Source organism: Exophiala aquamarina (assembly GCF_000709125.1).
Source record: "Exophiala aquamarina CBS 119918 chromosome Unknown aczIA-supercont1.3, whole genome shotgun sequence".
Classification (NCBI taxonomy): Eukaryota; Fungi; Ascomycota; class Eurotiomycetes; order Chaetothyriales; family Herpotrichiellaceae; genus Exophiala; species Exophiala aquamarina.
In genome coordinates this window covers 1208781-1232990 of record NW_013550585.1, presented here as the reverse complement: position 1 = coordinate 1232990, position 24210 = coordinate 1208781, and the positions used below count along the sequence as shown (strand labels likewise).

The following is a 24210-nucleotide window of genomic DNA, read 5'->3' as shown; positions in this document are numbered from 1 at the left end:
GGAACGATCAAAAGAAGACGAGGGTACCGCGTCACGAACAAGTCCCTCCTCGACCAGGGTCCAGAGACACCTTGCTTCATAAGCGACCAACCCGACATGGCAGAACAACACGCACACCACCTGAATCTCACGACATCGAAAACCGGCACATTCTACTTCGCCTTTGGCTCTAACCTCTCGCCGTCTCAGATGTCCCTACGCCTCAACCACGCGCCAAGCTCCAGTGTCCCCGTCGCCATCGCACGGCTCGATTCACATGCGTGGATCATCTGCGAGCGGGGCTACGCGAACGTGGTCTCACTACCACCATCCAACGCTGCCTCGGACGGAAACACCGTTTGGGGCGTCGTGTACAACATGAGCCCCGAGGACGAGGCGAGGCTAGATCTCTACGAAGGACACGACGAGGCAAGGAATCCCGACGCGCAGCTTAACCCGGACCCGGCGAGCCAGAAGTGGAAGCCTTATCTCCAGGGCGGTTGGGATTATAATAAGCACTATCTACCGATGACGGTGACCAAGTGGCTGATGGATCCGAGCGAGTATGGTGTTGAAGTGCCAGGATGGTCGGATGGCTCACCTTCTTCACGACAGCAAACTACGATCCGCGCCTTGGTATATGTCGATGAGTACCGGACACGGCCGGGCGCAATCAAGCATGAGTACGTGGGCCGGATGAACCGCGGCATTGCAGAGAGCGTGGCGCTGGGGATTCCTGAAGGTTGGGTAAAAAGTGTGCTGAGGAAGTTCATCCCCTCGGGAGTCTTCGTTGACGAGGAAGGATATGTGGGAACGCCGGATGGCTATGTTGAAGGGAAGGATGTCGACTGGGTCGGTCACAAGGTAGAGGCAGAGGCCACTGAGGCTGGCGATCATGTTAAAGAGCGTAATGTGAGGGAGCAAGCGGGTTGATCTGAGACATGGTGATGCCCTGTCCATAGCTTAATAGACAACAGAAATTCAACAAAAATGATAGTGTCACCCGGTTGTAATGGAATTAATACTCATGTCGGTAATTATTGGAGAATACATCTCATTAAAGAATGGAGAAGAGAAACCCTGCTGTCAAATTTGGGTTTGGGGGTATCACTTACGAAGAAGTACTTCGGTTTTTTGTAAATCTCCTCAGCTTGTCCAGCAAATGGGACTTGTTCTGATCCAAGTCTCACAATCCAAGAGACCACGATTTCACCAGCTTTACAGCCATTTCCGCGTGCTTACCGCCGATCAACCTGGCTGATTTCAGGTAGTGGTGTACAAGATTCGCAATCTCTGTTGAATTGCATGTGCCACATCTCGATAATATCGCTTTACACATTTGGTCTCAGGGTCGCTCACGTGAAGGCTCTTTGGCATTCACCACTGCAACTTAATCGCTCCTATTCCGCCTCCTAGAAGACAAAATCAGGACCATATGTGCGGGCGAACATAATCTCTTTCCCATGCTTCATCTCCATCCACAAAGCCTTCATCGCAATCGATGTCTTCATCACTGCCATCCACAACTTCGATTTTACTACTCAACGCCTGCTTTCCTTCCTGGATCATAGCTTTCAACTGTTCGTTCAGACGTCGGATGCTTTCGTCCTCCTTAGCTTCTTTACGACGCAGCTTTTGCTCGAACTTGCGGACTTCTGGTGATGATTGGTTGTTTGACGTTGCTGTGGCCATCAAATGAGAGGATTGTCGACGTGATGATGCTAAAGACGCTCGGCTGCTCTGTCTTCTGGCAGTACTTTGAAAATTATCAGGTGATGTCAGTAGGGATTGTCGAGACTGTGCGTGACTAGGACCCAGTTGCCCACTAGCCAAGGATGCACGAGGTGAAGCAATGGAGGCAGCAGACTTGTTAGTGGATGACCGTGAGGTAAGGCGTGGGCGAGTGGTGCCTGAGCTGTTGCCGCCGATGTTTCGAGGGGAGGGTCTTGCGGAGTTTGACAGAGGTGCTACACTTGCCCGTGACTTCTTACGTACAGGGCTTGTGTCTCTTGAACTCATCGACGGCCCATCTACCACCACCCAGCTGCTTCGTGAGGCTGGTAGAATAGGGCGAGCTGTCGGGGTGTAATCGTTATCGCTGCCATATCTCCAAGGTTGTGACATATAGTCCTCGATGAATTCTGATGGTTCGGCAGGAAATTCACCTGGGACTGGTGTCGATTCTCTCTCTCGACAGCCTCTTGGCACAGAATAGTCTGTATGAAAGACATCCTCTTTAGAATCAACATCCAGCCATCCGTGAGTTGCGACACCAGGTTTTCCAGTGTCAAAATGATAGCCGTTACCACCACCGGCGTAGAATCCCTTGAAGGATGTAGCACTCTGCCAACAGAAGTTGAAAACTTTGCCAGCTACGTTACCGGTAAGTGCCCAGACAGTCTTTCCCCAGCCGCCTTTAGGTGATTGGGACAAACGACGTTTAGCCTGTGCGGAGGACGGCGTGTGTGGGAAACGAGGGCCTGATGGCTGTCGCGATAAGACCTGCTGTGAGGTGTATCTGTTTGGTCTGCAATCATGTTCGTATTCATATTCACGTTCATAATCGGCTCTCTGACTGTTCAGATCGGCTGGTGCTTCAACACCACCAGCGAAGCGGTAATCTGTGTTGACGAATGGTGAAGGACTTGGTGCGTCGATGCTGTTGTCGTTGTTATGGTTGTATGAACGGTTGTGAGGTGTTTGAAATTCCTCATCCTTCGGCTCTACCCTGGGACGCTTGCGGGACTGTGTTGACAGAGCGGCATGTGATTTTGAGATCGACTGCGCTGGTCTGGAAGTGGTCAAAGACGAAGCTGATGATGGGCTATCTTTCGCAGGAGGCAGGAATAATGACGACTTGAAAGGCACACAGTGGAAAGAAGAGGTGGATTCATTGTCAGAAGGCAAGAATGAGCCTGGCACGCTCATTCCCGACGCTATTGCCGTTGTCATTTCGTGCGACAGTGCCTGTCCGGGTGGTAACTAGGTCAGGAAGGGCATGAGCTAATTCTTCGAAGGGCAGATGTGAGCATGACCCTGACGTGGATGTTGCTGGCAACTGACCTCAAACTTGATTTAATGTGGCTGCGCTGGCGTTCATGGCTGCTCGTTCGGATGCAGCACAAAGGAGTCAGGCTCAGGCTCCAGCATACAAAGCGGCAGGTGTCCCGATCAACTTTGCGGGGGCGACACAACCCATTCGTCACTCCAGCAACAGAGCGGAATTATGTTCCACCGATCCCGAGGGGCAAGAGCGAGATGGTTCGGATAAACTTGTCTCCGCTACGGCACCCACAAGTTAAGCCAGGGTTACGCATTGGACAATTCCAGGAGGAACATCTTCGAAGAATAATTAGGAAATGTGCAATACCTTGGACATATCCGTAAACGGTTACCCGGAAATCGTGCAGAAGCAAAAACTCCTGGCGTCCAAGGCAGTTGTGACCGAACTGGGTATGTTAAACGCCAATAAAATTGCCTAAATTGGTTATGGTAAGCGCAGCCGCCCAATCGCATCAATCGCATACCCACTCTGTGTGCCGCTTGACAAGCATTCAAAGTTGGCTCAGCGGTTCCAATTTCCAATTTCCAAGTACACTCACAACCTGGTACTCTGGCCTGTACAAGATACTCTTTCAGACTATATCTTCATGATGGCGATATTCTCCCCTCAAATACAGACTTCAGCATCTTCCAGAAACTTGTCCATTAAATGACTACCAATTGAAACTGCTTCCCTCCTCCTTCAAAATGCCGCCAATTGCAGAGAAAGACCTGATCGACGACAAAGGCTGGATTGCCACTGGAAAGATTGTGAGCAAAAGAAGACTTTCGCAAGCAATGGTAGATCCTTGGACTGCCACAGCTCTTTCGCAGGAGCATGATTTGGTTCTAAAGACTTTTCGCCTTCTGATCGCCGACCTATGCCAGCAATTTAAGGGTGGTCACCCGGGGGGCGCCATAGGCATGGCAGCAATTGGTGTCGCCCTATGGAAATATGTCATGATTTATGCTCCATCTCAGCCAGATTTTTTCAATCGCGACCGATTCGTCCTCTCAAATGGTCATACCTGTTTGTTCCAATACACCTTTTTACACTTGACAGGTTATCGTGCCATGACCTTGGATCAACTCAAGTCTTATCACTCTACAAGGGAAGATGCACTTTGCCCAGGCCATCCCGAAATTGAGCATGAAGGTATTGAGGTCACAACTGGGCCTCTCGGTCAAGGCGTCGCCAATGCCGTGGGCTTAGCCATGGCCACCAAAAATCTGGCGGCAGAGTTCAACCGGCCTGGGCATGAAGTGGTAAACAACCATACTTGGTGCATGATTGGAGATGCTTGCCTACAAGAGGGTGTTGCACTAGAAGCTATATCCTTTGCCGGCCATCTGAAGTTGAATAACCTTACTATCATTTATGATAACAACCAAATAACGTGCGACGGATCAGTTGATTTAACCAACAGCGAGGACGTGAATGCTAAGATGCGTGCCTCCGGGTGGGACGTGATCGATATCGAGGATGGATGCTTTGATGTGGACGGTATCGTGTCAGCTCTCAACAAAGCAAAGACTTCTCCAGAAAAGCCAACATTTGTCAATGTCAGGACGATAATTGGCCTTGGCAGTGCTGTTGCCGGTGATGCACTCTCTCACGGAGCAGCTTTCGGCGATACAGACGTTGCCAATATGAAGCGTGCTTCTGGATTTGATCCGACGGAATTCTTCGTCATTCCTGAGCCAGTCCAAGAATTCTTCGCCGAACTGCGGCCTCGAGGTGATGAAATCGTGTCGAGGTGGACAAGGACTGTGGAGAATTATGCCGCTGCATATCCTGAGCTAGCAGCGGAATTTCAATCTCGAAGACGAGGCGAACTTCCGCCAAATTGGGAATCACTAATTCCAAAAACGTTCCCCGAAAAGGCGACTGCAACCCGTGCTTCTTCGGGTTTGGTATTCAACCCTATTGCTCAAGGTGTGAAGAATTTTATGGTTGGTACCGCTGATCTCTCGCCTTCCGTCAATATGATATGGAAGGACAAGGAAGACTTCCAACATCCAAGCCTGCGGACACAATGTGGTATTAATGGGAGCTATAAAGGACGGTATATCCACTACGGCATTCGAGAACACGCCATGGCAGCTATAGCGAACGGCCTAGCTGCATTTTCGCCGAACACAATCATCCCTGTAACTTCCTCGTAGGTAATCACCCTTCAAGAATCTCTTTTCTACCCACTAACAGACCTCCAGATTTTTTATGTTTTACCTATATGCTGCCCCAGCTGTACGCATGGGAGCTTTGCAACATCTCCACGTGATTCACGCTGCAACGCACGATTCCATTGGAATGGGTGAAGATGGTCCCACACATCAACCCATCGAGCTTGCAGCACTTTACAGAGCCATGCCAAACCTTCACTACATCCGTCCGGGTGACTCGGAGGAGACAGCTGGTGCATGGTTGGCTGCCATTGATGCTAAAAATACCCCGACCATTATCTCGACCTCACGCCATGCTGTCCGGCAACTGACCCCTAAGACTAGTCGTTCTGGCGTAAGAAAAGGTGCTTACGTGATTGAAGAGGCTGAAAATGCCGACCTGACAATCATTGGCGTTGGTGCAGAGCTTGGTCTTGCAGTTGATGTTGCCGTGGAGTTGCGAGAGAAATTGAGTCTTCGCATACGTGTTGTCTCTTTCCCTAGCCACAGGCTATTCGAGAAGCAGCCGATCGAATATAAACGACAAACGCTTCGGCGAGGCTCAGGACTACCTGCAGTCGTGATCGAGCCCTATGCTGCCCTTGGCTGGGAGCGCTATGCAGATGCTGCAATCTGCATGAGCACTGATCGTTTCGGCCAATCTCTCCCTGGATATAAAGCTTACGAATACTTCGGCTTCTCGAAAGAAAAAATTACGCAGAAGATTCAGCATTACTTGCAACGGAGGAAAACAGGAGAAATATTGCCAGGTGAGTTTGTTGAGATGACCAGATAGTCGGATTTAGAGTTTGGAAGGCTAGGATGAGCTTGTGGATGCCCTGTTCCTCCTGTCTTAGCAAACGAACCGCGGAGATTTGTCATATATATTTCAAATCTAGATAATGTGCTATATTCTGAGATCAACACCCGCGATATCGTGATGGAAAGCATGAGCAGCTAATCTCCTGACATACTTTTGCGAATAGCTTGGGCACCGATTAGCTTATAGCTTGAAGAACCACCAGCCTTCCATCATATTTAGCACTGGCAGAGACAGTTGCTTCTCTAGAAATTGATAACACACATCCATATTGGAAGCGAGCGATCCCTGATTTTCTCAATGGCAGTTTCGATCTCACCAAAAGGCCACTTATGCGTGATCAGGTCGTCCACATTAAGCCTACCGGTTTTGAGCCACGAAAGTACCGTTAGAGCATCATTCCGCGAGTGATTTCGAGTCCCGACTATGGTCCAGCAGTTGGCCATAATCGCAACCATTGGTAGTGGTAATACTGAGCTGTTGGCCCCTAGATGCACAAGGGTCCCGTTTGTTCCGAGCCCGGAGAGTGCCTGCCACATGTCCGTACCGCTGGGGGTGAGGTCAATGAATGCGTCTGCTCCCTCAGGTATGGCTTGCGCCACAGCCCTAGCCAGTTCTTTTTTTGTAACCCAGTTCTCGGAGAGCTTATCAAGCGCTATGATATCGACCCTGACTTGCGTGAGCTTTTTCACAGCCTCCAGCCTTTCTGTTGAACGGCCAACTAGGATTATCCGGTTGATGCCAAAGAGGTCTGCAAGCTTTAACAAACATGTGCCGACAGCACCAGTTGGAGCCGTGATAATGACATTCGAGCCTGGCTTCAGCCTCGCTTTTCTCAGCGTGCAAAGAGCAGTAGCGACTTCGTGTAGCTTAGCCCCAACATCGAAGCTGATGTTATCTGATAGTTCATCGACCAACCAGTAAGGCGCCCGAATATATTCAGCCAAACCACCGTCTCGGTAAGTCTCGAATAATGTCCCCTTCCGCTTTGTGAAACCTTGAAACCCCATTAGACCTGCCTCGGGACATGTCTGATCCCTGTCCGTTAGACAGAATTCGCATTTTCGACAATTCACGTTACTGTGAATGCGCACTCGGCTTCCCACTGCAACAGTCTTTACCTGTTCACCGACTACCTCCACCGTGCCTGCAGTTTCATGGCCTAGCGTGGCTGGCAATGCTTGTAGCATGCCCGCTCGTCCCAAAGCCAAAACCCCGGGAGCGAGGCCTGCTGCCTTGACCTTGACCAGAACGTCGAGAGGGCCGACTTGTGGGACTGGTACGGTCTCAATGCCCTCTTTGAATGCTCTGGGCTGGAGACGAAGAGCTTGCATTGTGCGATCAATATGAGAACCCATAACGCAATCACTAAAATTTCTGATGATCTATATCGAACAATTTGCAATGGATTCTTTGCGTACAGGTCAAAAGTTTCACTCAGTCAGGATGCACAGGATTGTTATGTGTCAAATAGGGTCGATGTCACAATGATGAATTGTACGCTGTCGGTGACCCTGGTCGATGACACGCGGAACTCCTTCTGTACTTCCCAGCTCGCTTAGTCCTCATGCAATCGGGACCGAGGGATATCATCGGACCTCAGAAGGGTAAAAGTCGCACAAAATATGACTATTCGGATGGCTGCAAGGATGTAGTCTCATAGTATTCAGCCGCAAATTGGCTGGCCCGGCCCATACTTTCACGAGCTAAAAGAACCGGAACTTGAATGACCCATGGCCCGTCAATTACTTGGTGATGAAATGAGAATCAAGGAACGCTCGATACGAGATAGGTCGTATATCATGTGGCCGTTCGCAATCTGGAAAGGAGGCCAAAGTGCGGGGAAGCTTGACTGCGCTTTTTACTATTTTAGCTAGCAACAGACCGAAGCACGGAGTAGTGGTGGGTGTTCCGCTCGGGAGCCTTGCTCCCATGCCTGGATTTAGTTTTGCAAATACTATAATTCATTTCGAGGGCTGTTAGTGGCGCGAATCAAGAGTGAATTTCCTATGGTGTGGCTTCTTCTACGATCCCCGAAGTCAACAATCGAGTATCTGGAGTAGGTCGTGATAAAAATAAGGAGGACTTGGAAGTCCACCTTTCCGAGGGAGCCTTGTCAACCCTAGTGCCAGCAACCAATCGGATCATCATCCGACATGCCATCAACACCGTTTTCGGAAATCCGTTGGTGCATGCCCTCCTATCAGTCATCGGATACTCAATTACCCTCGATGCCGACTCGCCTCCGACATGCACCCGTAAGATAATTCTCTTTCTATTTGATTGGCTGATCTAGATTGCTTTCCAAACCTTGTGGAGCTCTGGGGAACTGGAGGGCCGAAGGCCTGGAAGCTGGACCACCCTGAAGTCAGATAAATGACTATGGGGTCGTGGAGGTCGCAAGTTCAAGCACAAGACTTTCTCTACTGAGAAAGCTGATTTATCCTTAACATCCTTGGATCTTAACAGTAATAGCGATGGCAACCGATGATAAGGCGGCGGAGATGGCGGAGATGGTTGAGACCGTGGCAACAACCAACATTTCGGTATCCATTGCCTCCCAAGAGGTTGAAGATCGCCATGTCTCTTTCCGACTCATTATTATCACAGCCGTATGTTCTAAACCTCCCGTCGAAGAATAAAAGTTTAACGGAACTAACATTTGATCATCGTAAAGGCTGTCACTGGAGTTTATCTCGCCACAATCGTCCATATAGTCGGGTCTGGCCTGTTGGCTCGCTCGATTGTCGCAGCAATTGGTGGTAGCGACAAAGTAGCTTGGCTCACTATCGTGGTCACTTTCCACCCCATCCTCCTCGGCCCACCTGTTGCGCAAGCCGCAGACCTTTGGGGTCGCAAGTGGTTCATTGTCGTGGCCATGTTGGCAGGCACTGTTGGCTGCCTCATCGTGTCTAGGGCAAATACCATAGGCGTCGCCATTGCAGGCCAAGCTATTGCAGGATTCAATCAGACAGCACAGGGCCTGTCACATGCAATTGTGTCAGAGATTTTGCCTCGGAGATATAGACCATGGGCCCAAGCCGGAATTCATGTCGCTGCTGGGTTGGGCGCACTCCTTGGTCTGTATGTTGGAGGTGCAATGTGCAGGAACTCTCCGGAAGGGTTTCGAAATTATTGGTATCTCACTGCAAGTTTGTTTTGCACTGTCGGCTGCATCATCGCTATCTTTTATAATCCTCCTCTGAGGCAGCTTCAGCATCTGAATGTCGCCGAGAAAATCCGACGCTTCGACTTGCCTGGCACCTTCCTTCTTATCATTGCGCTGTTGGGAATTTGCCTTGGCTTAGGTTGGTCTCAGAATCCATACACCTGGCGGAACGCCCATATCCTTACTCCCTTCATCATCGGGATTACGGGCCTGGTATTCTTGATTATTTACTATACCCAGTTCAAAAAGGACGGCATAATTCACCATGAGTTGTTCCAAGGTTCCCGCAATTTCGTCATAGCTCTGATATGTATCTTTGCTGAAGGAGTGTCATTCTTCGCCGCCAACAACTATTTTGGCTTCCAGGTCGGCTTCCTCTTCGATAGAGATTTGCTTCTCACTGGAGCCACATACAGCATTACTTGGATCACATATATGATTGGGACGTTGATTGCAGGATGGTACTGCTCCCGGACAGCGACCTTGAAGCTCCCAGTGATTATATCATTTGTCTCCTTCATCATCTTTTTCGCTTTGATGATCTCAGTACAGCTGTCATCAGGCACTATGGTCTGGGGCTATGGTGTGTTTCTGGGGATCGGACTTGGAATCTCACTCAATGCTCTGGTTGTCGTTGCTCAATTGTCAATCCCACCACAGCTCATCGCAACAGGCACGTCCTTGATGCTTGCCATCCGTGCTGCAGGTGGGACTGTGGGACTGGCGATCTACAACGCGGTATTCAACGCAGCTCTGAGTAATAATCTTGGACCAAAAATCAGCCAAGCTGCGTTGTCGCAGGGCTTGCCTTCGTCAAGTTTGCCACAATTGATAAACGCCCTTGCGCATGAGGACTATGCTGCAGTCCAAAGCGTGCCAGGAATAACTCCAGCAATCATTCAAGCTTCTGTGGTCGCGTTGAAGAACGCGTTCAATGTTGGTTTCCGGAATATTTACATCACAGCACTTGCGTCAGGAATAGTAGCGTTGATTGGTTTGTTTAAGGCCCTTATCTTCCTAACCTGCAGCTAATAAGTGGCAGCATCATTCTTCTTGCGCGATCGCAAAGAAGAGTTTACCTACAGCATCGACGCACCAATGACAGAGAAAAAGGTCAAGGACATCCAGGAGTAAGTAAAGGGAACTGGAAAGGAGAGTCTTGATTACAAAGCACTAGGAAGGACTCAGGAGGTGGCTTGATCAGACCAACTTGCTTTCAAATGATATAAAGACTGTCAGATTGCGTTGGAGAGATATTAGAATTCCATATGACAAGCTTGTACATGCGCTTGACATTTCGCACTCCTTCGCCGCAGCTCCACCTCTTCTGTTGAAGTTGCTCCTACGAAACGACAGAAATCAGCAAATTTTCAGACCAACTATACTCGCCGTAAACCGGTATTGTTTGATGGTGCCAGTGAATTTGGCCCTCACGTGCACCTAGAACATTTGCCTGAAATGACGAACGAAGGAGGCCCGGGAGGGTGTGTCTCTATTCAAAAGATAGTTCTCATGAAGTTACCGTTCATTAATAAATACTAAGCATTTCATTCTCTATAGATGACCATGCTTGACGTAATACTGTTCCGCGCCTCGATGTAATGGAAGTGAAGTCTTCGCCATCTTCTTTGGGTCGAGTGGGTAGTTCAAGGGGCTCTTCTCTGGTGGGATATGCTTGTACTGTGCCTCAATCCGGTTCCGAGTCTCAACCAAGCACCAGGTGAGCAAATATGCAACCTCATCCGGTAAGTCATCTCGAACCACGATGACGAAGTCTGAGAAGTCCAGCGCTGGAAGGTCTGTCTCAAGATTGCTCCAAAACCCCTTGAGCAAAGGATTCATTCCTAACCCTAATTGCTGTTCAAGTTTTCCCAAGGCTGCTGGCTCCGCTGGAAGCGGCTGGACCTTGTTCGTTTCCACAACTTTTGACCACCAAGGGGTCATTATAGCTTCCTGTACGACTGCATCTACCTCTCCTCGGTCGACAAGCTCCAAGCAAGAGTCTGGTCGCTGAAAAGTCACATATTTACCGCCCCAAGACTCCAATTCAGCTTTTGAGATGCCATGTGCCTCCATAAACTTACTAGTCACATACCCAATGAAATTAGTGCCGTCGTCAGTGGATGCAGCGATTCGCAGCGCTAGTTTGGATGCCCGTAGCTGCTCGAATGACCTGATACCGAACTTAGGATCGATTGCTAGAACAAGCTTATCGTTTTGAGGTAAGACTGCTAAGGCTCGTAGATGTGGCATGGACGATTGAAATATTGCCTCCCCAGTCAGAGCTTTCTTCATAAATGCCGCTGGTGTTGTGATGGCCAATTGGGCTTCGCCTTCATGGACCAAAGGGAGTGCTTCAATGCCACCACCTCTGATGCTCCAAGTAGCCACCCTACTCTCAGGACCAGCTCTATTGCAGAACTCTTGAGTGAGCCATCCGCATATGCGGTGGAAGTTGGCCTGACCCCAGTCGCCGATGAAATTGAGGGTGTACGACCGAGACAGCTGCGGCTCGCCTTTGTCATTGATTGTCAACGAACTCATTTTCAATTCGGCTACAAATTTACACAGACTAGAAATAATTAGAGACTTAATCTATCATTATAGATAATAAGCAAAGCTAGAACCGGTCTGCGAAATATCTGAGCTTCCAAAGCAAGTATTGCCGTTCAGTTCGCTCCCGAACTTGCCCCGCGGAGTCTAAAACTCGGAGTCGGATACTTTTCAAGCCGGACATACAAATTCCGTGACCAGCTTTATCCTGACATTCCATCTCGATGTGGCCTGTATCATGACCAGTCTTTTGAGCCCCTGAGTGCTAGATTGCCACATTGCTGATATAAGAGCATTAAATTGCTGCGTTGGAGTGTAGATAAGACCGAAACTTCACCCTTATCTGTGAAAGCTCTATTGTCTGCATTTTTAAGACCCAATTGGCCAAGTTTCGGCCTGACATTGTCAAGCCGACATCATGCCAATTATCACGGAGCGTTTGGACGCATATCCTCTGGATGAGACAGTTCTGGAAATCGAGCGCGATGAGGAATTACTTTTGACAACACCAGTGGTGAAATTCGTTAAGCTACTCAATCATGCACCTCTCGAAGTGATTCACTTCCCGACGGAGTATATTTCTCAACCATTTTCCCCACCGAGGGGAGTGTATGAGAGCCATCATCTCCGAGTAGAATGGCAACAAATGAAAGGACGACAGCCATTCTATCATCGCAACGCAGATGCTGATGAATTATCATTTCAAGTCTTCGGACCTCGAACTCTGATGACAGAGTATGGAATAGTCGAACACCGACCTGGAGACTTCTCGCGGATACCAGTCGGCGTTGCTCACGACAATTTTGGACAGGAGGAAATCCATCTCCTCTTTTACATCCCTGCCCCGGTACATGAAAATGTACCCGCCAGATCTACTGGGGAACTTCGAATTCCACCTTTTGAAGGCTGGGAGTCACAGGCGATGCCAGAAGTAACTACAAATTGCATCGGTGGTCCTGAGTGCGATATTGCAGCAGGGCTGGTAGACGAGAAGCTTCTGCTGCAGCATGTAGAAAAGGTAGATAAGTCAAGACGGATTCAGGTCCTTCAACCCAAACGAACTGAAGGGGAAATGGAGTGGATGTACACATCGAAAAATGTCTGGATTGGTTACATGAAGCAAAGCAGGAATTCGTATTCGGGGATCGTTTATACGCGGCATCGACTGGCAGAGGAGATTCAATGCCAGATCAAGGGCAAGCGGACGATCATCAGCCAACGTGGTATCGCGAACTTGGAGCCGGGTGACTTTGTCAACATCCCCTACGGGGTGGCTTTTACGGATGTTGTACATGAGGACAGTGAGCATATTTCAGTGTTGACGCATAACCCCACACCCCCCAAGGCTCCGATCGCGAGACAGGCTCATCCAACCTCATGGAGCGCCGTTCAAGCGCTCCGAAACTAGCCAGCCCGGGTAAATGATATAGTCTTGAAATGTTCGAAAATGTATCCCTTTGTGATCTTGCGGTGCATGTCTTCAGTAGCAATACTTCTGTTTGTATCTAGCATTTATACATCCAAGACTCTTCCTTCAACCACTGCCCTGTGCATGGAATAACTTGCCAGAGGGTATGCATGTCATTCTTTTGCTAGTGAAGTCTTGACCTTTAGGTGTGATTTATTCTATATCAAACAGCACATCCGAACCCAATCTCAGTTAGTTCGAATTAGAACCTCTTTCGCCAGCCCGACTCTCTTCGGGTTCGGACATTAGCGGCAAAGGCCGTGAGGTACACCAGGTTACACGCGATGTTTCAAACATTTTGAGGGATAGATATTGTGTACTCGTTATTTTGAGACTGATATCTCCAAGCTTACTTCTTAAGTCTATACGCAATTCCTAAGAAGAGCGCTGCTTGCTTCCCCGCATAGAAAAATCAGAGGGAGAGAAGTGTGGCCAAATGCCCCGCATCAAACTTGAGGCCGATCGGCCGATTGAGCGGTCAAAAGCCGAAGGATCTCCACAAACGCGCCTACAATAATCTAAACTCAGTCAGATGTGCTCAAACACCCACAGCCCAGATATTTCTATTACCTGTGGAGCGCCTCATCCTTCCTTTCCGGAGTGTGAATAGGCGACAGGATGGTTCTTTATCTGGTGGTCTGGCGTCCTTTCGAAACTGTTTTCTGGGTATCTGATCACAGGCTGCTCAGGTCACTCCATTTCCTCTACATGAAGCACCCCTACGGGGGCATAGTCCTAAGGGATCCTGGAGAAAACGTAAAAGAATTGATGCCTGTGTCCCCGGGAAGATGAAGACATCTCAAATTCAGTAAGCAAAAGAATTAGACACAATATATGGAGAGCACTTCTATTTTTGGGACGGCGGTTCTAGGGTACTAGCCATCACCCAACTTTGCGGGTTTGATATTTCGAGATAAGCATTCACAGAACCTCACTGCAAGAATGTCGCACCTTGCTGGCAAATCCCTAAACTGGGCAATCACCGTTATAGTAGGGGTCTGGTTTTCTCCATTTCGGATATGGTACCACTTGAACTTTCATTTCTCCCACATAAATAGGCTCTGCTGTTCTTATTAACTATGTGATGCAAAATAGACCAAGGTGTGACGAGCGGAATAGTTACTGGAACGTCTTTTACAAATCAATTTCTAGCGATCGAAATCACAGAAGGAGGGAATGGAAGATCTTCCCTCCAGGGGACTGTGGTGACATCCTACGAGATCGGGTGCTTCTTCGGCGCTCTCGGGGCTTTTGCTTTCGCCGAACATCTCGGAAGAAGGTGGTCAATCATCATGGAGTGCACAATTCTGACTGTGGGGGCTGCCATCCAAGCCCCATCATATATACTTCCACAGACGATTGCCGGAGGCATCGTGGCAGGCCTGGGGAATGGTATCAACACTGCCACGATCCCTGTCTAGCACTCCGGACTGATGAGACTAATGAAGTCGACCTCACGAGGAAAAGGGCTTTCCATCGAGCTGGCTATCAATATCTTCGAAGCGATGCTTTCTTATTGGACTGACTATGGCATGAGTTTCGTTAGCAGCGAAGCACAGTTTCAATTCCCCATCGCCCTGCAGATTCTTTTCGCCCTGGTCACAATCGCTTTGATTGTTTTTCTCCCCGAGTCACCTCGATGGCTCATCGCAAAGGCTCGGTCCGGTGAAGCACGCCATATCCTGTGGCTCTCTAGGCAGATGCAAAGGCTATCTCGCCTGACCACATAGTAATCGATGCTGAGCTGAAGGAGATTCAGCGTGCTCTCGAGGAAGAGCGAGAAGCGGCTGGCAGCACAAATTTCTTTGCCGTGCTCAAAAAGAGTCAGCGCTTCAGCCGCAGGGCACTTTTGGGTATCGGTGGTCAGTTTATGTAACAATTGAGTGGAATCAAACTCATCACATACGTATGTGAAGCCCCTTACTAGGTGCACGGAGCATCAACTGACATAAACCAGTAAGCAGCGGTCATCTTCGAAGTGTCCGTTGGCATGCCTCACAACTTAGTCATGCTGCTCGCAGGCTTCAACGGCATCGCGTATTTTCTCTCATCACTCATCCCAATTTGGTGCCTCGATCGTATTCTCCGACGCAACCTTATGATCTTTGCGTGCGAAGGGCAAGCTGCCTGTATGGCCATTCTTGCGGGCACGGTATCCAACGGAAGTTACGCATGTGGCATCGTTGCGACCGTGATGCTCTTTCTCTTTAATTTCTTTTTTCCTTTAGGCCTCCTCGCGATCCCCTGGCTCTTGCCCGCAGAGTACGCACCACTTGCGAGCGGCACCAAGGCCGCCGCAGTCGCTACCGCCAGCAATTGGATCTTTACTTCCTAGTCGTGGAGATCACTCCTGTCTCCATTGAGAGCATCGGCTGGCGGACATATGTCTATTTCGCCGTCTTCAACTTCTGCTTCCTGCCTGTTATTTAGTTCTTCTATCCAGACGTTTGCCTGTTATTTAGTTCTTCTATCCAGACGTTCGTAACTTGTCGTAGCCCGTAAGGGGCGAAGGAAAAGAATCTAGGAGCACTTGAGACAAGTTCGGATTCGATAGACCATCAACGTTGACGACCGAGTGCTCATTGCTGTCAGAAGCAGAGGGGGATATTAATTGAGAAGACGCACTGGCCAAAAGGCTCGCCTGGAAGTTGGCATGAACGTCTATCGAAGATCCCCCTGCGAGATTTGTCAACCGCTGTACTTCATCCAAGTGCTCGTTATCATGCAGAGCCATTATTTGAAGATTATTACGTCGTCTTTTGGATCTCCTGATACCAATGCTCGGCGAATTGCTACCAAATTCTCCATTTGCGCGTATGTCGTCGTCTTCGTCAATATCCATAACCCAAGGCCATAGAATGTGAGAACATTTCTCGATTGGAAAGGTCATCGGGCAAATACCTTGTCTTTGTCTCCACGGAGTTGGCTAGCGGCCAACCGCGGGGACTGAGAAGTTTCATCGATTGTCAGGGCATTCTGGGGTAAAAAACCTTAGAGGGCGCCGCTCCTCAGGCGGGGCAATGGGCATTGCCCCGACATCATGCGGCACTCTTGGCCAGGGTCTAGCGAGATTTCAACGAGTACGGAATACTGTAGGCATTGCCGTTTAAACAATCTATTGGCACAGTCACTTAATGAACGCCACGTAGGCGATAAAGACACTGCGAAATTTAGTCTCAATGCTATGATAAATCTCACTACACCGATGCACAAGGACCTCCATCAACTCTAAGATCTGCTCCGGTCATAAAACTGCTCCCAGGCCACAGCAGGAAAACAATTGGCGCTTTAACATCTTCAGGGGCTCCTAGCCTCGCAAGAAGGGCACCAGATATCCAAATCTTCTCGACCTCTGGCTCAGCTTGAAGGAGGGCATCTGTCATTGCAGTGTGAATGTACTGTTGGGATATCAGCTATTGCCTCGGGACACCAATGATGACAAAAATAGTTGAACTTACTCCGGGCGATAATGTATTAACGCGAATTCCATATTGACCCCATTCTTGGGCCAGAGATCGGAACATCTGCTGGACAGCCGCCTTGCTTGAATTGTGCGGTATAAGTAAGGAATACTTTCAAAAAATAGATAAAACATTAATATACTAAATGTGCAATAAAAAAACAGAAAATATTAAACTAATCTTATGAGAAATACATGAGAATGTTAAAAAGTCATCTAAGAAAGAAATATAAACAATTTATTTAATGATAATGATAGTGATCTTTTGCACCATCAGCTAGAGATGTTTACATTAAGGACTCGCTTGCCCTGCGTGAAAATTTCAGTTCTTACAATTCAACAACGGGCAAGAATGATTCCCACTCGATTGGCGATAGTTCCGGACATCGAAGCAATTAGCACTATGCTGCCTCGTGTGCCATTTGCAACCATGACTTTTGCCACATTCTTCGCAGTCAAAAAGGCACCAGTGATGTTCACGCCCAACATTCTTTCGAAATCAGCCGCCGGATACTCTAGGGCCGGTAGTTTTTGTTGGATTCCCGCACAGGCGATAGTGCCTTGAAGAGGAGCACAGAGCTTCTGCGCTTCACTCGCTCACTGATGCGAACAATTCTCGTAGGGCTTCGTCATTGGTGATATCGCAACGATGATACGATACGCCGAACTTTCTCCAAGTATTTCCATTCTGCTTCTGCAAGCTCCGCCAGAATATCAAGGCAAGCGACGCGACCACCAACTTCAACAATGGCGGACGCTAAGGTTATACCCAAGCCTCGTCCGGCTCCCGTGACTATTGTCGTTGGTTTTTGAGTGAGAAAGTTTGTCCGCTAATCTGTTCGAAGGTATTTGCTGAGTTTCTGGTATATTTTGCGGGAGTGTTGTATCGCTTACAAGCGAGCCTGAAAGAATTCCTGGTGCCATTTCTGGGGAGAAACTGACTTCTTGCCCGGGAGTGAGCACAACTAGTCAGCGCTTATCAGCATTCTTTGAGCTCCAGAATAGCCTCGCATCAGCTTGAGAACTAGTCCATCAAGGATAAAGACGCGGTTCTCATCTTGGAAGGTGTCAACCTGTTGGCCCATTTTCCGTCTGGCGGCTAGACTTGACCAGAAAAGTCACCACCAGGGTATGGGAGCTTTGAGTGTTTATTCTTGCGCTAAGGATTTCCTCCTTCGGGATTCCTCCACAAACCTCGGGTGGTTGTGTGACTTGATTCAGTCGCCTCGCTTACCACCCGTAGCGCCAGGGATTTCCCGAAATGGAACCCGCAAGCGCACATGAATTATGCTTCTCTTATTGCCAACGAGTTACAACATTACATCGCTTCCTACTCAGCTGGGTGTCATTTCGAGCAAATGCAATCGCGTCCATACAACATGGCCTGGACGAGGTTACTGGTGTCGGTAGGCTTATTGTTAGCAATCTCGCCAGCATCAGTGTATCTCTCAGTCGTGCTCATGTTCCGGGCCTGTCGCATGAAGAGGCTGGATGGAAAAGACCCACTCGGGGTCAAACAAGTGGAGCTAGGCATGGAGATCGACAACGAGTCAGAATGTGGGAGACTGATTGGCAAAGATACCGAGCTTCCTGTGCTTATAGAGGACATACCTCGACAAACTCATTCATCTGAGCGATGCTGACAGGAACTTCTTACCGCGAGAGTCCCAGGAAATCGTCCCTTTGGTCACGAATCTCGGTGCTTTAAGTGTTGAGAGATAGGTGCTGTCGTTACTGAGATCACTGAGCAGGTTCAGCGAGACTACCAGCTGAAGGTGTGAGAGTCCTCGCTGGAATGTATGTGACAAGACAAGTCTTGATGAACCAGGATTCTCGGTAAATTTGCTCGATATAGTGGACACAGGGACTCAACAGAGTCTGCTGGATTTAATACGCCCAACAACATCCCAGGATGGCATATCACAAGACAGATCACAAAGTGCTGTGTCTAGGCCCTCAACATCTAGGAGTTTCCTGCCCATACCCCGCAAGGAGGGACTGCAAAAAAAAGTCTTTGAACTGTGATCTGGAAATCACTTTCATTTAACTACGAAATGGACTCTGCGCCATTATCGCCGCAGAGGGGAAAATCACGAAATACGATGATATCCTCGGCGATGGAGACTGTGGGACAACGCTGAAGCGCGGTGCAGAAAGGAAGATTCAAAACCCTCGTCACTGAATCCACGTACGGAGTGCGGATTGACAATGACTAGGTATTTTGCACGCTCTTACCGCACCGATACCTGAAGTATGCCATCTTCCTCAACAATCTAACATGGTACTTCAGATTCCGAATTAAACAGACGCCATCAGTCGATGCAGGGTTCTGGACTCAGGCGCTCAGTCCAACGCTCTTGTCATTACCAAGGGATACTCCTGCACAAGTAGGCGATGGAACAATGATGGACGCGCTCATCCTTTTCGTGTCGGCGTTAGAAGTTTCAGGCGATGTGAAACAGGCACAACTAGCAGCCAACGAAGGCGCTCTGACGACAATCTCTATGTGACCTGGGCTGGGTCGAACAGCGTACATTGGGAATGATGGAACGTGGATGGGGAAGATTCCTGACCCCGGATCTTGGGGATTGAAGGCGTTCTTTAAAGTGCTGGCGAAATGAGAGGCTATGGCCCTGGAGTGGCCAGGCTAGCACAAATGAAAGTTGCGCCTGCATGAATATTCACTACGTTCCATTTCTCATAGTATCAATCCTCTCAAGCGTGCGCCTGACAACTAACTCCTCATCCCACACCGCAGTCACGGATTTCTCAGCTGTGACAGCTTGAGCCCACCTCCAGAAGTTCGGTGCTTTGTCCTCGAGAGCCTTCGGAACAAAGCTCGGTACCAATCGATCATACTTGGGCAATGCCATAATACGAAGGAGGAAGGGACCAGTCATCACCTAGCAGCAGTTTTTCTGATCAGCATGAAAGCCTCTGATAACTTGGAGGCATGCACTTACCTCCGCTAGGGTTGGGCGATTGGAGCCTCCAAAGAACGGTGCCGCGTCTGCGAGTAGGGGCTCAACATGGCTAACAATAGCGTCGATATACTTGCTCGCTGTGGCTGTCTTCGCGTCGGCGCCATTGCCGAAGACAGTAGAGTCAAAAAACTTGTGAGTCTTGCCAAAGTACGTTTCCACGAAAAGCCCGATTCTGAATCGTTGTAGGGCGCCGTCCGGGTCAACACTAGCTTTGAGGAGGTGACTGGGGTAGGAGTCTGCGAGGAATTGAGAGATGAGACCAGACTCAGTTAGCACGCTGCCATCGTAAGCGAGGGTGGGGACCATGCCATTGGGGTTGATGGCAAGGTATTCCGGTGTGCGCGGGACAGTAATATCGACGAGTCTTGTTTCAAATTCCAGTCCAAGTTCGCGAAGCGCAATCTGAGCGCGGTGAGCAAACGGGCAGTGGTGAGCAGTATAGAGGGTGATGCTGGAAGCCATGGAGGGCACCCAGCGTGAATCACTTCTCTGTATGAAACAGTAGTGTGATAAATATGCACGGTAGGAAGCTGAAACGTTAGCAAGCTATAGCGGCAGGCGCTCAAATGTTGCTCTGTCGGTCTATGGGAAAGTTCAATACATAAAAGGATCAAAACTGGAGCCCTCCAGCAAACATACAAATGAACCCGTAGGGATCAGCCTGAAAATCCCTACAGATCGCATCTCGATGCTGGTAGCCCGCTCTAGATTAAGCGCATTGGTAGGCATGTCAGTCTAGGATTTTCAAGGAATTGTCCGAACTGGGTGCTGCAGTCGGAATATGCCGACCCGGAGCATCGACTTCAAGGTCGGGATTTTCCGATCGATAACGTCGGCCGGCGTTCAGCAGGCAGAGTCTTTGGATTTTTGCGGACATCCGAAAGTATTCGGTACTCCTGCACTGCCAATACAGGGCGTTCATACCAGGGGGCCCCTCTCGAACGGGACTATTTAGCAGAGTCGCTTGCATATGTCGGTCGATAACTTTTCACTTTAAAGCATCGCCCACCAAACTTCATCGGCCTACTGTCAAAGCCATTTCGCTTCAAGTCTATTTCAAGATATTCAACTGACTAGCAGGAGAGAGCAATAAAGAATGCAACCATTCCGCCTTACCGCCACGGGCTACAACATCAACTATCTCCCTCAATACATTGCCGATCGGAAAGGATTTTTCCGCGAGCAGGGCCTCGATGTCGTGACAACAATCCCTACACCATGGGATGGTGTCCTTGACGCACTTGCCGACGGCTCCGCCGATATGGCCCTTGGAGGGATCTGGGTACCGTCCATGTACCGCGACCGAGTACAAAACTACACGGTCTTCGCGCAAATTGCAAATCGCTGCCCTCTAGCACTGCTCAGGCGCACGAGTTGCGAAAAGTTTAGTCTATCCGACGTAGACGGCGCGACCGTGCTGATGAAATCTATTGGTGGCGCTAGCGTCGGATTATTCTTCAAAATGCTACTGCGAGAGCAAGGAATCGATCCAAGATCAGTGGATTTCATCCAAGATCTGGACGGCGTCATGCTTGGAAACCTGTTCCAAGGTGGTATGGGCGATTTCTTCGTAACGGACAATCTATCTGCACAGGCCATCGCGGCGCGCAATCCCGAAGTCTCGATCGCGATGGAAATGGTCACGCAGGGAGAGGTACCTTGGAGTGTATATTACCGAGAAACTTCGACGATAACCCCGAGGTTGCTCGAGGCGCAGAAGCGGTTTTGTATTGGGCTGAACAAAGGCATGCAATGGGTGCTCCAGCGCGATGCTGAGTCCTTCAAGGACGAACTCGCCGAGCTGTTTCCTAAAGTCCCCATTGATGTTGCTATCGAGGTGGTCAACTCCTTCCGTCGGAATGGGATGTGGACTACCACTACTATACCAAAAAAGGCATTTGACCGCTGGCAGAAAGGTCTGACCGACGCACGCTTTGTCAAACAACCCTTGGTGTACGAGTCTATTGTGGATTCTGGGCCTGCGAACGAAGCGCAAGCTCCAACCATAACTCAGTAATCGTAGGATCATTCAACTGTGAGCTTGAGTATATAGTCTGGACACAACAAGTTTATACAAATGCAATCTCTATCTAGTTCTTAATACTAACGTAATTAAAGTACTACCCGAAATTAAATCACAGTATACTTTTCGATACCGGTAGTGGATTTAATACACCCTGGGTGTAGCGTAAGAAGCTTTGGGGGAAGTCCTACTGAGGTAATCTAGGGTATCTGCAGGATAGGCATTCTTAGCCTCACAAGTTTTGGGTACACCATCCCTCAAGCAAGGGGCCAACCAGCTTATTCAGCTTGTTTAACAGCTATGAAGTTTCCATCACTGGTTTGCATTGAACGTTACCACGCGACTGTACATTGAAAAAAGTGGTAGCAGCTTGACCTTGACAAGACTTGCTGGTATGCAACCATGTTAAATTTGGCATTGCATCCCGAAAATTTCTATACGGCACCAACCGCAGAAGGATAAAGTGCAGTGTCTGTCATTAGATCTTGCTCGCCCATGACGAAATCGAGCTCCCCGAGATCAGGCCACTGCGCAGCTGTATTGAGCAATTCACTGAGGTCGAAACTATCCGTGGAGAGCATGGCTGACATGTGGTCGGGTCCGTGATGGTCTTGACTCGTTCTGCCTTCTCGAGGGAGCTGTAATTGATTCATCAATTCCCTTACGTGGCTCTCGAACTCCAAACGGTTCTGGCGTACGTCTTCGATATCCCTGGTGACTAGCCAGTCTATCGTCGCGGAAGAAAGAGTATCAAAGGCATTCCGACATCCTGCGGCTCCTTGGAAGGTTTCTGACATAGCAGAAAGCGTTGATGCGCAGGACTGAAGTGTGGAGATACATTTAGCAACAGGATTCTGATCGCGAATCTCTTTCGAGTGCCAGAGGCCGTATATGACTCCTAACCCGGCCATGAAGAGGTGATGAACTGATTTCCATAACATTTCAACTCTCCCCTCTCGTTGCAAGAGCTTAAGCCCGACGATGACTTTGGAAGAAGCTTCGAAGAAGATGAACAGCTCTTCTGTTGACTGGTACAAAGTGCTGTAGTGGGGGCGATAGAGCAGTAGAATAGCGTTGTGGTAAACAACCTCCCAGTAGGCTTGAAATGAAAATATCGATGATGGATGTGCTTTACTGATTTCTGGAATAGTTGCATACCACTCGTGCAAGCGGGGCTGAATGTCCTGCAGCCAGTGCTTCCAGTTGGGCCGGGGGTAAGCTAGTCTCAGAGCCCAGACTTGGCTATGTTGTACGTGCTTGATCTCGGATTCGAGTCTAGCTAGGTTAAATAAGTGGTTGTGAGCTCGATGAGTGTGGATGTCGAAATCGCTGATTTGTTGTCGCCCAAGGCCTTGACGAGATCCTGTCCATGGATTTGGAAGCTGGACACGTGTGCTTTCGTCGAGGATCCCAAATGGTCGTCCGAGAGTGATGCAGAGGAGACGATCGAAGTGATATGTAGAGTGCCATAGTCGCCTTCGGTCGTCCAACACGTCAGGGTCCATATTGAGGCACTGCACTTCAGTTTCCCAGTGTAAGCCCACGTCGATGCAAAGGCGCAGAGCGAAGCCTGTTAGATGCCAAAGGCTCCCTCTAGAAGGGGATAAAGCGACGAATTGAGCCAGCAGCAGTACAGTACGGAGAGTTTCGAGGTCATTCTTCGAGTACGAGAGGAGCTTTTCGACCCAGACGAGTGCCGAACGGAAACATCCCTCACTCTGACTTGGTCGGCCCCCAGACGTGTGAGGAACGTCGACGAGAGCGATGGCGAAGACCATGTAGGTCATGAACATGTCCCTCTCAGGTACTCCACCTGAGGCTTGGGTGCTTCCGAGGGGACGATATGCGCTATCAATTGCTTTGGCTACTTGAGAACGAGCTAGGATTGGTAGATGAGGTGTACGGTATTGGAAGTAAACATCGACCAAATGGTCTGCAACATGGCGTGGCGGCAGTGAGACTTTGGCCGGGGTGGACAGTGAGATTTCACGAAAGGGTTGTGGCTCCGGAACCGATAGCGATGACAGGTTGTCAACATGAATGGCTGCCATAACCATTTTGGCGAACGAGATGCCACTGCTTTGTCCCAAAAACCGCGGCTGATGGGAAGGTTCGACCACGACGTTTTTGACGCTTGAGACCAAGTCCTGGAAAAGGGGTGAGCTTTCATCAGAGGCAGATTGTCTTTCCACATGAACAATTCCTGTCTCCTGGTTTGAGTGGGAGTCTTTTGCAGTGTTCGCAACGGTTTCGGCTGCCACTGGATTGTCCCGTGTGTGCTCTCGCAGAGCCTGGACTTCCTTGGTGAGCTCTGCAATCTGCTCTTCCAGATTGGAGACGTAGTCCCGAGGAATCTAAGGATATCAGAAAGCTCGGAAACGTCGGGCGTCACAGCAACGCTTTACTCACTTCAACCTGCTTCCCGGAGTGATAGATAAGGCACGGAACATTGATGCTTTCACAATTGGAACATTGCGGATATTTCTGATCGCACTGCCATGTTAAACATGGTCATCAGCCACTCAAAGCTCGGCATGGTGATTGTTGTC

The 24210-nt window shown here is 49.2% G+C and overlaps 12 protein-coding genes across 12 annotated transcripts; 6 read left to right on the top strand and 6 right to left on the bottom strand.

Annotated features, from left to right (window-relative positions):
* Positions 1 to 96: 96 nt before the first annotated feature.
* Positions 97 to 912, top strand: A1O9_04040 (uncharacterized protein; the record flags this gene model as incomplete). The annotated part of the gene is made up of 1 exon (XM_013406332.1): positions 97 to 912. One exon carries the CDS (start codon positions 97 to 99, stop codon positions 910 to 912), a length of 816 nt encoding a protein of 271 aa, XP_013261786.1.
* A 492-nt stretch (positions 913 to 1404) lies between these two features.
* A1O9_04039 (uncharacterized protein) lies at positions 1405 to 2931 on the bottom strand (the record flags this gene model as incomplete). Its single annotated transcript, XM_013406331.1, has 1 exon — positions 1405 to 2931. The coding sequence occupies one exon, from the start codon at positions 2929 to 2931 to the stop codon at positions 1405 to 1407; it is 1527 nt and encodes a 508-aa protein (XP_013261785.1).
* A 798-nt stretch (positions 2932 to 3729) lies between these two features.
* On the top strand, positions 3730 to 5980 carry A1O9_04038 (transketolase; the record flags this gene model as incomplete). Its single annotated transcript, XM_013406330.1, has 2 exons — positions 3730 to 5183; positions 5236 to 5980. The coding sequence occupies 2 exons, from the start codon at positions 3730 to 3732 to the stop codon at positions 5978 to 5980; spliced, it is 2199 nt and encodes a 732-aa protein (XP_013261784.1).
* Positions 5981 to 6249: 269 nt separating this feature from the next.
* A1O9_04037 (uncharacterized protein) lies at positions 6250 to 7338 on the bottom strand (the record flags this gene model as incomplete). Its single annotated transcript, XM_013406329.1, has 1 exon — positions 6250 to 7338. One exon carries the CDS (start codon positions 7336 to 7338, stop codon positions 6250 to 6252), a length of 1089 nt encoding a protein of 362 aa, XP_013261783.1.
* A 1143-nt stretch (positions 7339 to 8481) lies between these two features.
* A1O9_04036 (uncharacterized protein) lies at positions 8482 to 10307 on the top strand (the record flags this gene model as incomplete). The annotated part of the gene is made up of 3 exons (XM_013406328.1): positions 8482 to 8616; positions 8682 to 10167; positions 10216 to 10307. 3 exons carry the CDS (start codon positions 8482 to 8484, stop codon positions 10305 to 10307), a joined length of 1713 nt encoding a protein of 570 aa, XP_013261782.1.
* A 420-nt stretch (positions 10308 to 10727) lies between these two features.
* A1O9_04035 (uncharacterized protein) lies at positions 10728 to 11717 on the bottom strand (the record flags this gene model as incomplete). Its single annotated transcript, XM_013406327.1, has 1 exon — positions 10728 to 11717. The coding sequence occupies one exon, from the start codon at positions 11715 to 11717 to the stop codon at positions 10728 to 10730; it is 990 nt and encodes a 329-aa protein (XP_013261781.1).
* A 427-nt stretch (positions 11718 to 12144) lies between these two features.
* A1O9_04034 (uncharacterized protein) lies at positions 12145 to 13134 on the top strand (the record flags this gene model as incomplete). The annotated part of the gene is made up of 1 exon (XM_013406326.1): positions 12145 to 13134. One exon carries the CDS (start codon positions 12145 to 12147, stop codon positions 13132 to 13134), a length of 990 nt encoding a protein of 329 aa, XP_013261780.1.
* A 1565-nt stretch (positions 13135 to 14699) lies between these two features.
* Positions 14700 to 15529, top strand: A1O9_04033 (uncharacterized protein; the record flags this gene model as incomplete). The annotated part of the gene is made up of 3 exons (XM_013406325.1): positions 14700 to 14859; positions 14925 to 15056; positions 15159 to 15529. The coding sequence occupies 3 exons, from the start codon at positions 14700 to 14702 to the stop codon at positions 15527 to 15529; spliced, it is 663 nt and encodes a 220-aa protein (XP_013261779.1).
* Positions 15530 to 16391: 862 nt separating this feature from the next.
* Positions 16392 to 17578, bottom strand: A1O9_04032 (oxidoreductase; the record flags this gene model as incomplete). Its single annotated transcript, XM_013406324.1, has 3 exons — positions 17018 to 17578; positions 16653 to 16766; positions 16392 to 16592 (listed from the first exon to the last, which is right to left on the bottom strand). Exons 1-3 carry the CDS (start codon positions 17141 to 17143, stop codon positions 16392 to 16394), a joined length of 441 nt encoding a protein of 146 aa, XP_013261778.1. The 5' UTR covers positions 17144 to 17578.
* A 1760-nt stretch (positions 17579 to 19338) lies between these two features.
* On the bottom strand, positions 19339 to 20100 carry A1O9_04031 (uncharacterized protein; the record flags this gene model as incomplete). The annotated part of the gene is made up of 2 exons (XM_013406323.1): positions 19339 to 19557; positions 19618 to 20100. 2 exons carry the CDS (start codon positions 20098 to 20100, stop codon positions 19339 to 19341), a joined length of 702 nt encoding a protein of 233 aa, XP_013261777.1.
* Positions 20101 to 20734: 634 nt separating this feature from the next.
* On the top strand, positions 20735 to 21655 carry A1O9_04030 (uncharacterized protein; the record flags this gene model as incomplete). The annotated part of the gene is made up of 1 exon (XM_013406322.1): positions 20735 to 21655. One exon carries the CDS (start codon positions 20735 to 20737, stop codon positions 21653 to 21655), a length of 921 nt encoding a protein of 306 aa, XP_013261776.1.
* A 440-nt stretch (positions 21656 to 22095) lies between these two features.
* On the bottom strand, positions 22096 to 24197 carry A1O9_04029 (uncharacterized protein; the record flags this gene model as incomplete). Its single annotated transcript, XM_013406321.1, has 2 exons — positions 22096 to 24015; positions 24156 to 24197. 2 exons carry the CDS (start codon positions 24195 to 24197, stop codon positions 22096 to 22098), a joined length of 1962 nt encoding a protein of 653 aa, XP_013261775.1.
* Positions 24198 to 24210: the final 13 nt, after the last annotated feature.